The sequence below is a fragment of the Gallinula chloropus genome (assembly GCF_964237585.1).
Source record: "Gallinula chloropus genome assembly, chromosome: 18".
NCBI lineage: Eukaryota > Metazoa > Chordata > Aves > Gruiformes > Rallidae > Gallinula > Gallinula chloropus.
Genome location: NC_140103.1, coordinates 9,612,727 through 9,626,110, shown reverse-complemented (window position 1 = coordinate 9,626,110; position 13,384 = coordinate 9,612,727). Strand labels below are relative to the sequence as shown.

The window sequence follows — 13,384 nt, the reverse complement described above, 5'->3', positions numbered from 1 at the left end:
CAGGCGGTGAGAGGCTGCGGTGGGTGAGGGGACAATTGGGGACGAGATAGAGGTGTCTGTACATGCAGGGTGGCACAGCGGGCGAGGGCTCTGCGTGGTGGGATGCTGCCGTCACACCTCAGCACTGCCTCTCCTCCCCGTTGGGGTGCTCCCCGTCCCAAGCCACGCTCCCAAAACCCAGCCGGGTTCCTAAAGGGCGACGTTGAATTCTGTGACCAAGAAATCAATGTAGTCCTTTTCCTTCAGCTTAAAGGCTTCAGCGATGATCCGGGCGGCTTCCCGGTGCTCTTTGCCCTGCAGCCCCGTGCCGTTCACCTCCAAAATGACGTGACCCACCTTCAGCTTCCCGCAGTTGTGCGCCGAGCCCCCGCGCTGCAGGAGAGAGGTGGTCAGCTCCTGCTCCCACCACCCGCCTTGGCTCAGCCTGGGGATGAGCCAGGCGGCTTCGGGGAAGCGGGAACCTCTTCCCTTCCATCATGTTAACCCTGCCTGGGTGAACGCTGGGTCAGGGGGAACATGATGGGAGTAAAATATTCCCCAGTTTGGAAAGGGGATGAATTTGGCTTCCCTCCTGCTTGCTCCTGGAGCGCAGCGCCAGCTGGGATGGCCAAGAATAACCACGGTGCAGTCAGCTCTGCCTTTCTTTTGCTGTAAATAACTTGAATTTTGCCCCAAGTAACCAGCAGAAGGAAGGGTGTGGGGAGACAGCTCCTGAGGGCTCAGCTCCACAGTCGTCATCCCTCATCCCCCCTCCCCGATCCTCTGAGCAGACATCTGGAGATCCCAGCCAAGCTTCTGGGGCTGCCCAGATCCCCTCTGAAATGTCTGCTGCAAATCCTTGGCTCTTGGGATGTGCTTTATGGAATGGGATCATCCACAGAACACAAACAAAACCCTGGGCAAAGCCCCCCCACACCAGCAGAACCACGTTTCGGATGCCTGCAGAGAAGCAGGGCTACCAAGGGAAATCACACCTCCAAAACCTGCCCCAGGGCATGGCTGCACCGGCTGCTGGGCTTTCCTGATGTCCTGGGAAGGGGGGGAGTGGGGAGAAAAGGGATGGGATGTGCACAGAGCTCTTCCCATTCTCACTGCCCTACCTGGATGGTGACGATGCGGGGCAGCGGCTGCCGTGTGTTTGCTCCACCCTCGATGGCGATGCCCAGGGTCGGGGCGCTCTTGGATACCCGGATCAGGCAGGACGTGGGCTCCAGGAGCCCCGGCTGCGGGGAGAGACAGCAGCGCTGCCCAGGGAGGCCGAGCACAGCAGCACCCCTGCCGCGGTCCCTCTGCCAGGGGCTCCTCAGCAGGTTCACCCACGGCAGGATTCCACACACAGCCACGCTGCCTGCAGTTATTCTCCAACTCCTGACATCCAAGATCCCAACCCTGCACAGGTCTGGAAGGGCTTGGAGAGCAGCGGAGCAGCTCTCTGCCTGCCCATGCCCCTCAACCTCACCACCATGAGGAACCCTACGATTTGCTCCTGGCACCCGTGTCACCCACCTTTCTGGGCAACAGGGGACTTTGCTCATGGGACACTGTGCCCTTGGATGTCCCCTCAGAGCCAGGAACTCTGACACATCCTAAACAACTGCTTGCTGGAGCTGTGAGGGGTTGTATTTCCCCAGAGTGGCAATCTCAGCCCAGCTCCCTTCCCCACAGCTCAGCCCCCCCGGAGCTGACTCAAGACCTCCCCCCCACCAAGAGGGGCTGCTGCCCACGGGCAGGAGGAACAGGATGGCAGCGGGGAGCAGCACTGCCCCACGGCAGCCCCTGGGTGCCCACCTCCCACGATCGGCAGCACCCTGAGGCCCCTGGGCACCCAGCCTCACCGGCTTGGAGACCCCCTCCGCTGCCCCCTCGCTCCTCGCAGCCGCCTTGAGGCTTCGGCTTTTCCCAGGGACCGGCTGCCGGCTCTTGTCCTTGCCGCTCATCTCCACCTCCCCGATGTCCACCCCGCTGTCCTCGCTGAGGGTCTGCCCGCTGTCCGACAGCTGGGAGAGCGTGGAGGCTGGGGAGAGACGAGGGCTGTTAGAGGTCGGGCAGCGCAGCTCTGCGGCCAGCCGAGCACCCACAGGGCCCCGGGCTGGAGGGGGGATATCTCACCCGCTCCCAGGGCTGGGCAGGGTCCCTGGGGTTTAGACCTGGACTTCAGAGTGGGGTTTCCAAGAGGACCCCTCCTGAAGAGCAGGGCACAGGGAGCATGAAGGAACAGGCAGCTTCAAACCCAGGTCCAGGATCTGCCCCAGCTCCCAAACTGGGCTGGGAGGAGGGTGATCTCAGGGGTCCTGCTGGAGCACAGTCTGAGCCAGCTCACACTCAACACCGGGGTCTGGGAGACGGAGACAGACCCGAGCAGACAGGAGATGCCAGGCAGGAGCTTGCTCCCACCGGAGACTCTGCCTCTGGAAATGAGCGCCAGGAACAATGTAGGACAGACAGCACCTTAGAGGGCCGAATGTCCCGGAGATGGGGGTCACACTGTTCACCTCCTAGGGCAGCACCCATCCCACAGCACCCCAGAACTGATGGCAGCAGGGGGACGGTGCCAAGGGATGGCAACAGCATCCTTCACACTGGGCACACGGAGCCCAGACACTGCTGGGGGCTCACAGGGGCTGGGGACGCTGTGGGCACCCCCAGACCACCCTCTGGGGCACCCCCAGTGCTCTGGGGCACCCTTCCCACCCCCACCAGACCATCTGCCCAGGGACCAGCGGAGCCCAACACACTCTTCCCTCACTTCCACTTCATTTATCCAGGATATGCCCAGGACAAATCTGACTCCCAAACTCTGCGTGGTCACGCTTAGACTTCCCCTTCCCCTCTCCAAAACACAGAATTAATGGAAAAATCCCAGAACTGCTTTTCTTTCCCTTTTCAAACCCTGCTGGAAGCAGATTTGAGGAACTAACACAGCAAAGTCCCTGCCCAATGCAATCAGCCGCCTCACAGGGCTGCTCCTGAAGTAAAGGTCAGCCTGAATTGTACCAGGGACCCAGGGAGGCTTTGAGGAGCGTTGGGAATGCTGATGGGGAGCGGGCTTTGTCTGGGGGATTAACCCCGCTGCTGCTGCTAACACCGCAGAGGGATTTATGTCTTTTCCCCATGTAAATCAAGCTGCTTTTCTGCCTTGAAAATTCATCTCAGGGAAAAATAAAAGGAAAAAAGCAAAGGAACACATGGCTACCCAAGGCTGCCACACTGATCCGGGCTCTGTGGCTTTCATCCCACCCTGTACCGCCCTGAATTTGAACCCAGCTTGCATGGTTTGCCCCTGCAGCCGCTCCCTGGCTGGCACTGCCAGCCCACATCCATCCCTCCAGCAACCCAGTCCGCTGCTCAGGCAGGGACCTGCAGGTCTCCCTCTTGGACCCCCCATACCCTGCCCTGGAGATGTGTCTCTTCTCCTCTTTCTCTCTTGAGGAACACCCCAAAGAGGGGTTTTTTTCCACCCCGATGGCTGGTAACATGTCACCCACCTCTGGCCTGGGGCAAGGGCCTCACTTCATTGACGTCGGGCTCGCTGTTGGGTTGGTGCACCTCCACCATGATGAAATGCTGGTTGGCCACGGCCTGCGGGCTGCCCTTGTCCGGTGGAAGAGGTGCTGGGTGGGATGGGGGAGGAGGAGGAGATGGGGAAGGGGGGCCCTGAAGCCCACCGGCTGTGGGGCCGTCTGGGGTTGGGCTCTTCAACCTCGTGGGGGACTGAACCCTGGGGAAGGGACCGATGGGGTGTTGGCTGACCAAGGAGAGCTGAGCATCCATCTGCCTCCTGGAGCTGTGCAGGGCTGGGGAGATGGTAGCATAGATAGCGCTTGGGGCTGACTCCTCAGTGGATGTGGTAGTGGTGGATGTCATGCTGACCGTGTCCTTCTCGGGGTGGGTAGGAGGGGGCGTGGGGTTTCGGGGAGCCACAAAGAAGAGGCCTGACTGAGAGGACTCAGAAGAGGGGCGTTTGGGTTTGTCTTTCCCTGGGTTCCTGTGCTGGGCAGAAGAGGGGTCCAGCATGTGAAGGGCTGAAGGAGGAGGTGGAGGCTTGAAGTTGGGTGGTTCATCTGGGAAGGAGGAGAGGTCGTCCTGCCAGACCAAGAACAGAAGCCGTTAGGACATCGTGCTCAGCAAGAAGCTGCCCAGGCCCATGGTCACCTTCTCATAGCAGCCCTGGCAAAACCAGTTCATTTTCATAGGAACCTCAGAAACCTTTCTGACCTCACTGGCAGTAAGAATACAACTCACAAGTGAGGACAATTAGAAGAAGAACAAACTATTCAACTTTTGCTCCAGTTTGCACAGATACTACTCCTCTTACTCAACCAGAATTCTTCTTCCTAACTGGTCAGATTAACTGGCTTCATCGACTGCAGTGATGTCCACTGGTAAGTGATGCAGCAGAATGCTGAGGCAAGACTCAGTGGCATCAGCTCCCCTCCAGCTCCCATCCCAAGCGCAGCAGCCCAGCGCAGTGCCTTACCAGGGAGATGTCTGGCAGGGTGTTGATGCTGCTTTGGTGGTCATCTCCACCTCCCTCCAGTTCTGACGTGTTCTAACAGGGCAAAGGAGGAAGAAAAATACCACCCAGGTCACAAGCAGCAAAGGAGCAACCTCTGCTGGGAGCATGCAGAGTGATGCACGGCATTGCCCAAACCCCCACGCAAGGCCCGTCGTTTCCCCAAAGGTTTTGGATTCCTGGGAGGTTCCCTAGAGATGAGCAAAGCGACTCAGCTGGGAAACCGACTCCCCCAAACGGAGAAATGTGCTCAAAGCATGCTGCGAGCTGGTCCTGCCAGGGCGATGTCCTCTGTGGCAGGGGAGCACACGCCTCTCTGCTTCAATCCCAGCGCCTAGAGCTTAATTTGGAGGGGGGGAAGGAACCAGCTCTGAGAGCCCCACGTTCAACACCCGCATCTTTCCCAGGAAAAGCAGTTTAGAAACTCCAAAAAAAGGTTTCAAACTGCTCTCCCTGGCCCAGCAGAGCTGTCGGCCCCGGGTGCCACTGAAGGACACTGCCCTCTCTTTGTATGGCCGCGGCTCGGAGCACATCACAGCCCCAGAAATCACACAGGGCTTTGGGAACCTGCCAGCCGCCTGCACAGGGGCAGCTCTCCATCAGGAGATGACACTGGAGAGAGTTGAGCAGAGCAAAGAGGCACCCTGGCTAAGTAACAGCAGGGAGGGCAGAACTGGGGGTGTGCAGAGGGTGCTGGGTGTGCCTGGCATGAACCCCACTGGTCCCAAGGCTCTGCTGCTGGCTCTGCCCCATGTCCTCTCCTTAAGGGATGCTCTGCACATCCCCAGCTCCATGTGGTTCCCCTGCAAGGCCCTCTAAGAGCAAACCCAATCTCAGCACCCTCTTTCCATGGGAAATCCTGACCCAGAGAGGTGGCTGGTGCTGCTCGGAAAGGGTGCACTGCATTTCTGTCACGTCCAGGGGGATGTTTGTGTTTGTGCTGGAGTGGGCAGGGTACAGCCTGTGTTTAACTGTGCGTTATTTATCGCAGGGTAAACAACCCATGAGTTGAAGTGCTGGTGCATCTGCATTTTCCCCATCAGCTGGAGGCTGTTGCTGTGCCTGGAAGATGTTAGCGTCCCAAAATAGACGCGGGAAGACAATTAAGAGCATTAGAGAAGCAGCAAAAACATTAATGGGAAGTGCTTTTATCTCTGTGGCTTCAGAAGGAGCCCTGGAGAACGAGAGCTGAGAGAAATGGCTTGTTCAGAAAGCGACAAGGTGAGCAGTGGTTTGGGGAACCACTCTTTCCTCCAACCAGGGCTGGGCTCATCAACATCCATTAATCCAAGGTAGAGGCAGGCAGCTTCTGAAAGAGAAGCATCCCCTAGCCCTCCTTTGGGTTCCTGATGGTGTAGCAAGCTATGGCCAAGGCAGATCTGGCTGGAACACATGGCAGAGCCACAGACATCATGCTTCAGCCAGGCCTGAAGGACAGGGCAATACTGTCTGTCCGAGGCTGGAGAAGAGGAGGGCAGGGCTCTTCCAGAGGCGACCTCCCTTCTCATGGGTTAAACAGATGACCAACTGCTCTGGGCTGTCTGTGCATCAGCAACAGGACTTCAGATGGGGCTGAAGTGCCAATGAGTTGAAGAAGCTCAAGGGCCACCACGGGTGAGGAGCAGGGATGCTCAGCTGGACAAACCCCACTGAACGGCACCAGCGCCTCGCTGCACAGCTCCCTCCCTTCACCCTGGTTTCCTCTGATGAGCAGAGAGCTGCCCAAGTGCCGCCTTCCCCTCGCCCCAGCACCACTCCCCCCGGATGCTGCCCAGAGCCGGTACTCCAGCCAAGTGGCTGCAGGCACAAGGAAAGGAGCCAAGGAAGAGCCAAGGTGGAGACGGGGGCATTTGGGCAGCAGTCGAGGGGTCACTCGAGGGGCTCTCAGTTGTGTCCCTAACTTTCCCCTCCCAGCCCTGCCTCTGCCAGCCTACACCCACCTCCCAGAGCTCACTGAGCAGCTGGCAAGTGCATGAGGACCAGAGCCCTGTGAGGTGCCTGGGAGCAGCCTAGCATCACGCACTCATAGTTACATCACTACCCAAAAGAGTCTGCCTGATGCCCCTCAGGAATCTGCCAGCACCCACTCTCCCCTAGTCCTGCTGCCCGTGCCCATCACCATGACATCAAGGCCACCCCAGAGCACATCATGTGCCACGGCTCAGCCCAGGCCTCGCAGCCAGGACCCATCTGCACCGAGACTTGAATCCTCCCGGCAAACAGGGGGTGGACACTGCACCCTGCGCCCTCCCTGCCAGCCCAATCCCGCTGCCCGCCTGCCCAGGAATGCCCAGGCTGCTCATCATCCTCAGGGCACTTGTTTCTGCTGCAGTATGCAAGCAGGGGATCTGTCTTTCCCCAGGATTAGGACTTTGGGGGGAAAAGCAATTAAATAGAGATTGCTCCAGGCTCCAAAACGCAATGGCTTTTAAGCTGAGCACATTTGCTTTCAGGAATTGGCTATTTTAAGACTGCTTTCCTGGATTTCCCTTGAAAGCCCCATGGAAGTCACTGCTCTGAAAAATGAGTTCTTACTGAGGAGGCTGCTCCCTCTTGCTGACTCCCTGCTCCCCCAGCCTCTCTATTTTCTGGATAACAGTGAAACCAGAGGCCAGGCAAGGCCCTTCCACCCAGCCTCTCCACGGGATGCAGCTGGGCAATGTCTGTCCTTCCTCTCCTCTTCCAGGTAAGTGTCATTCCCAGGGGGGTGTTGCTTTCAGGCCAGGTTCACAGCTACTGGAATTCCTCTCTCCCAGAGCTGGGAGCTATCAGCTCCGTCTGACACTGTGTGCACTCAACCCAGTGACCCCAGCGATCTCCTCCCACAGACAGAGGAGAGAACGTGCTCCATCCGCACCAGGGAGCACGAGCCTGAAGCTCTTCTCAGCCTCCTCCCAACCAAGAGCTCTGTTAGGCTGAGGGATTTCTGAGGTCTCCCCACATCCAGGTCTAGCTTCTCTAAAGGCTGAGCACACATGATGCGAGCGTACCGGCCCCTCCTGCCCTGGAGCACAGATTTTTGCAGACTCAAGGCCTGTCCAGAAAATTCTCACCCATCCCTGAGGATGTGAGACAGGATGTGACCAGCCTACTGGTATTTAGCCAGGGTGCAAGACAGCTCAGCAGCAGGTAGAGCAGGCAGGAAGGGCAGCGTGGGGTCCATCAGGCACCCGCACTGCTTCACTGCAGGCAGGACTCTGGTACCAGTGGGGTTGGGTTCAAGTCTGAGCCTTGGCAGCACTGGGGACTGGGGCTCCAGAACAGCTCATTGGAGCCATCGGAGGAAAAGGCAGAGATGGGTGAAACGAGGTGGCTGTTCACGTGGCAGAGGCGCATGCTGGCCCCCCGGACAGGCTGTACCCACCCCCCCCGCCTCCCACCCAACGCACATTCACACGCACTCTCAACCCGTCTACTATGGCAACCGCAGCACTCGAGTCCCCGTCTCGCTGACAGCCCCTACCTCCATCAGGTCTATTAGCCACAAGAGCCGCTCCTGGGGACGTGCGATGGGGAGGGGGAGCAGGGGGGAAAAGCAGATTGAAACAAGCATAAAAGGGAAAACATGACATCAGGGAGGATGCAGAACAAACAAGCGAGACGAGCAGATCCCGACACCACGCATCCCTCCTCCCCCCAGACCCTCCCTGCAGAATCCGCGCCCAGCCGTGCCCCACGCCCAAGGTGCTGGATGAAATGAGCCCCCTCCGTGAGAGAGGCTGGGGAGGGCAACAGCAGCAGGGCCCCAAGGCAGAGCAGGGGGGTAAAGCAGTTTGGGAACTCTGCCCTTCTCCTCAATCTGCTGCTAGCTGAGATAAGCAGCATCCACCACGAGCTGGTGCTCTCTGCCCAGCAGTTGTTTCAAGCCAGCAGTGGTGGCGTTCCCAGCACCCGAGCAGAGCTCAGGGGGGTGTGTGCTCTCACACCTGTGGGAAGAGTTGCCACACCACCGGGAAGCACCTGGCAGTGCCACCAAGGGACAGGCATTCTCCAAGGAAGCTCTTAAAACAGCGGTGCCCACTCTTTACTCCGTGCTGGGACAGCATCTGGGTGTCGCTCCCTGACCTCAGGGCTCATGCACCAGTGGGGCTGGGCCATGGCTTGCCCATCATGCTAGACAGCCATGCTCAGCACGTGGTGTCACAGAGCAGGAGGGAGAGCAGGGTGCACCCAAAGCGAGTGGGACAGCCCTGGGCACAGGGGCAGCATGAGAAGGGGGATGTCCCACTCGGCACACAAGTCCATGACACTGCAGGAAGATTTTCCCAGCCAGCCCTCGGAGAGCAAAACTCACTTTGGTTATCCCAACCCAGAAAGGGTCTCATCCTAATCCACCCTGGGCAGAGCAGATGGCCTTCCCATGGGTATTTGTGAAGTCAGCGGGACAAAAGCACAGCGCTGATGCTCTGAAACTCCCCGAGGCCTCGTGGGAGGCTGGGCCAAACCACACAGGCAGGCACAGCCCCCCGTTTCCCCCCCTCCCCCAAACACTGGCTGTGTTGCCTGGGCTCTCTGCTGCACAATCCCACCCTCCCCAGGCCGGGGGTTGGTTTTCTTGCCGTCAAAGTAGCAAAAAGCCCATTGTCCCCCGTTCTTTTCACCAAGGTTTTAATTTCCAAGGTTGCTAATGCTTTAACCATGAAAAGCGTTTTATGGCCAGGAAATTAATTTGAGGGCTGTGTGCCTGCACACTCTGAGGTGATTACGGTAACTTAATTAGACGGTGCGTGCACTGAAGGCCTGGCAGAGAGATGTGTGGGAGAGCTGCTGCTTAATGCTGGAGAGCGAGCAGGGGCTGGGACGGGACAGGACATGGCTGGGCTGGCTGTTGCGGTCCCTGCTGGGATGGGGAGGGGGCAGGCAATGCCTTTAAGGAGGGGATTTCAACAGCTAGTGCTGGTGAGCAGTGGCAGGCATGGTGTGGCAGTGGGACATCACTGAGAGGGATGGAGGGAGGGAGGGAGGGAGGGAGGGAGGGAAGGAGGGAGGCAGACTTCCCTCCTTGCTGGGGACAATGTGACAGCAGCAGGCCCAGCCGTCACGCAGAGGACGGAAGCATCTCAGCCTCAGGGACACCCAGACACCAAGTGTGTGTCATGGCATCACCTCACTGCACCGATAATTCATGTTATTGCACCCAGCCCTCGAGGTGCAAAGGGGGAAACACTGAAAAGGCTTTGGGAGAATCCATGGGGGAAGGAGGCAGAACAGGGCCTCCCAAGTGGGGAGATGCCTTTATAGCATTCCCAGGAAGTGAGACTGCTGCAGGGCTGCCAGAAGCAAGCCCTGGAAGAAGAAGGAACAGCCAGGAGGGACTCACCCGGGCTGAGCTGACGGTGGTGGCAGTGAAGTGGCTGCTGGAGGAAGAGACGGTGTCGCTGTAGGACATCATAGAGTAGGAGTCGGTGCCGATGGCGGGCCCTGAGGGCTGGCGGGCCTTCATGGACTCGATCTCTCTCTTCAGCACCAGGTTGTCAAAGCGGTCGAGGTCTTGCGGGGAGATCACCCCCCGCACCTCTGAAAGCAGTGAGAACTGGGCCAGGCAGACAGACAACCAGAGAGAGGTTGGAGCACAACCGTATTCCTGGGTGGGTGAAGACCCATCCTCCCACGCTGCTCTACAGTGGTAACACCATGTACTGGCAGGTAACACATGAGGAGGTTTGGTCCTAGACTTTCTCAGCCACCAAACCCCAGCATGTATCACTCATAATGTCCTGTATCTGAATTCTGCTCCCATCCCCTCACCCGTGACCCCGAGCAGATCACCCTGAGGGCACTGAGCCACGCTGTGACAACGCCTCTGCTCAGCCCATCATGGACATGAGACTGTCCCTGACCTTGGTGTGGGCCTCACCTTTGCATGTGTGTTGAGCAGCTCGAAGAGTGCCATGACCAGAGCATCCACGGAGATGTTGCCTTCCTTGTACTCATCCAGGTAGTACCCCATGGTCGCCCGCTCCTGTTCGTTCAGCAGGTGCCGTGCCTGTTCCTCCAGCATGACTCGGGTCTGGTTCACCATGCTGCTCAGTGTCACCTGGGAGCCAGCCAGACCCCGGTAAAACACAGGCTGCAGAAGACAGGAGATGGGCTTTGGCTTGGGATGCCAAGGAACCCGCTGCTGAAAGGTGGGCAGCTCGGCTGAGGCAGCCGGGCAGTGCAGTCAGGACCCAGACCTGTCCCCTTGCTCCGGGCTCTGCCCACCAGCCCAAGCTGCCAACATTCTCACTGCTCTCACCCAACTACCCACAGCCAAGCTGGGAAACAGGACTGGAAAGGGGATGCTGAAAATGGCAGGAGGGAATGTACCCCAGGGATTCACCAGCACAGCCACTTGCTTGGTGTCACCACTTGTTCCTGCCACGAGTTTATACAGCACAATGACTAAACAAACCAGCTTCCCAGCTCTGATGGGCAAGCATGGACGCTGTCCGTGCTCAGCTCAGTAGTGGGCTGTATTCCTTCTCAGTAGAGCTGGAGAAGCTACAAGAACTGGGATCGTGAGAAGCAAGCTTCCCACCTGGTGCAAAAGGCACGCTTGCCCCTGCTGCAACCTTGGAGCAGACCCTGGTGAAGAAAGAGCTGCTGGCAACCAAAGGAGTCCCCAGGAGAGACGCATCTGGCCACAGCTGAAAGGTTTTTTCCTTCAAGAGGCATTTCTCAGAGGAGGTCCTCACTGTTCCCCTCCCTGGCACAGTCAGCGTGTGGATACAGAGCCAGACAAAGATGCTGGCTGTCCTGGAGACACTGAATGGTGTGGAGGCTGGGAGCCTGCACTGCCAGCAGACAGTGTGAAGGTGTTATCAGCTAAAGCCACCTGTGAAACCTTGCTGCCTCATTTATCTTTAAAAGAAATGTTCTTTACAGAAAGGTTTCTGGAGGAGACACACTGGCACAGAGCTGAAGTCACAGCACTGGGCAAGTCCCTGTCACCACACAGCCCTGCTGACAGCCAGAGTGCTCGAGAGGGCTGGTTTGGCTCTGCTTTGGGGTGGGAGAGGTCCCAGGAGCTGTCAGGCCCCAGAAACCCACCATGAGAAAGTGATCACGGTCACCTCTGCGGGGTAGAAGGGGTCCCCACGGTCCTTGCCCAGTAGCACAAAGGCTAGGAGGCACCAGATGTGTTGCAGAGCTGACCCACAGGAGACAGTGTCACTGTCTGTAGAAATGCAGCTGGCAATGCGAGGTGGGGAGCAGGGCCAGAGCCAGTTCAGACCCACCACTCCTCACAAAACCAACACCCCTTTCCGACCAAGAGCACAAAAGCCCTTCCTCCCATGGAGAACAAGAGGCAGGACCCAGGAAGGGCTGGCATCTCTTACCCTGGCTGTCGCCTCCGCAGCGTGGTCGCCCACTGCCCTACAAGGAGGAAGGGGACCAGTTAGCACCGAGCACCACGTGCCCATCCCTCACCCATCACCTGAGGCTGGGCACAAGCCCTGTTACATACTCTGCTCTCTGTGCCTGAAGGCGGAAAGCTTCTGGCCTGAGAGAACAGGGGCGGGGTGGCAAGATATTGTCCATCCCTGATCCACTTTACAGGCCAGAGATGCCATCTCCCTGTGGGTGCTCTGGGGGTGCAGCCCCACACTAGGTGTACCAAGCACCTACCCTGCTGAGTTGACGAGGGTCTCTCCGATCTGGGAGCTTGCTATCCATCTGGTCTCATCCACGGTGGTGCGGGCATGGGGCAGCCTCCCGATGTCCTTCACTGTCATGATGAGGTGGCGGGAGGACTTGAGCAGCTTCACCGCCTCATCGTGGGGGATGCTGAGGAAGCTCCTGCCGTTCACCTCCAGGATCTGGTCTCCTACCTGTGGAGTCAGGACAGGGTGAGCCTGGCAGTCCCTGGAGACTTTCCTGTTAGGGATGTGCTGCTTTCTCCCAGCCAGGGAGGAGCTACTCAGTCTGACCCACCACCAAACCAGGGATGCAGCAATTAGAGGGATGGAGATAAATGAGGGTGAGGGGACAAGTGCTGATGCTTGGAAACCAAGTGCTCAAGCTTAGTGAGTGACAGCCAGTAAAGGACCAGGCTGTGAAGGATCCTAAATAAGAACAACCTGTGCAGTGCCCTCCCTTAACTAGATCTACAGACCCACTTGGTTAAAATAGCCCTCAAAGAGTATCAAGACCCCCAGCCCCAATGCCTCAGGCTGATCTGGGAGACTGGGCCCCATCGCTGGAAGCCCTGAAGCTCTGGATCTCCTCCTGCAGCAGGGAGGGTTCAACCTGAGTCTCCAACTCCCTGCAAACTGCAGATCCAAGACAGCTGGATTTCGTCTCTCCTGCTGTTTCCTCCACAGCTGCTCCCAAGAGCTTTTGCTCTGGGGCCGGGGCTTTTACCGTAACCAGAAGCTTCCCTGCCAGCCGGGCTGCGTTCACGACCCAGCACTCCATCCTCCAGCATTTCCCCCTTCATCCCAGGGCATCTTCCTCTCTGTTTTGAGGGCACTGGGTGCCACTCCTCTACTCCCATGTCACAATTCACCCTGGTTCTGATAAGCTGCCTCTCTGGACTCTTTCAGACCTTCCCTTGACCTTTCAAACCTCCCCTACTTTCTGCAACACAAGCAGAACGGGACACTCCTCTGAGTAATTCACCCCACCTCAGAAGAGGAGAAAAGAGGGAGCAGGAAGAATTCCTAAGGCTCAGAATGTAACAGGGAGAGTTTAAATGATCCTTTCAGCCCTGTCAGTCTGCTGCTGGGTCAAGGGAGCCTCAGAGGACTGGGATTAATTCTCCTGGTTCTTAAAATCATTTACTCCCAGGAGAAGCCCCAGTTAAGCACTGCTGTGGCAATGTGGTGGGCCAGGATTCTGCTGCCAGGCAAGTTTCTACTGGTGCTACTTTGTTGGGTGTAACAGTGG

General features: G+C 58.0%; 1 protein-coding gene across 1 annotated transcript in view; it reads right to left on the bottom strand.

Annotated features, from left to right (window-relative positions):
* Nucleotides 1-189: 189 nt before the first annotated feature.
* Nucleotides 190-13,384, bottom strand: part of WHRN (whirlin) — a gene marked incomplete at both ends in the record, with an annotated part of 49,707 nt that continues 36,512 nt past the window's right edge. Inside the window, 10 exons of the mRNA XM_084272401.1 lie at nt 190-372; nt 1,101-1,223; nt 1,836-2,014; nt 3,486-4,083; nt 4,478-4,549; nt 7,977-8,009; nt 9,834-10,046; nt 10,371-10,583; nt 11,836-11,872; nt 12,125-12,327. Of these exons, the coding sequence (XP_084128527.1) occupies nt 190-372; nt 1,101-1,223; nt 1,836-2,014; nt 3,486-4,083; nt 4,478-4,549; nt 7,977-8,009; nt 9,834-10,046; nt 10,371-10,583; nt 11,836-11,872; nt 12,125-12,327 (1,854 nt within the window). The remainder of the gene's footprint in view (nt 373-1,100; nt 1,224-1,835; nt 2,015-3,485; nt 4,084-4,477; nt 4,550-7,976; nt 8,010-9,833; nt 10,047-10,370; nt 10,584-11,835; nt 11,873-12,124; nt 12,328-13,384) is intronic.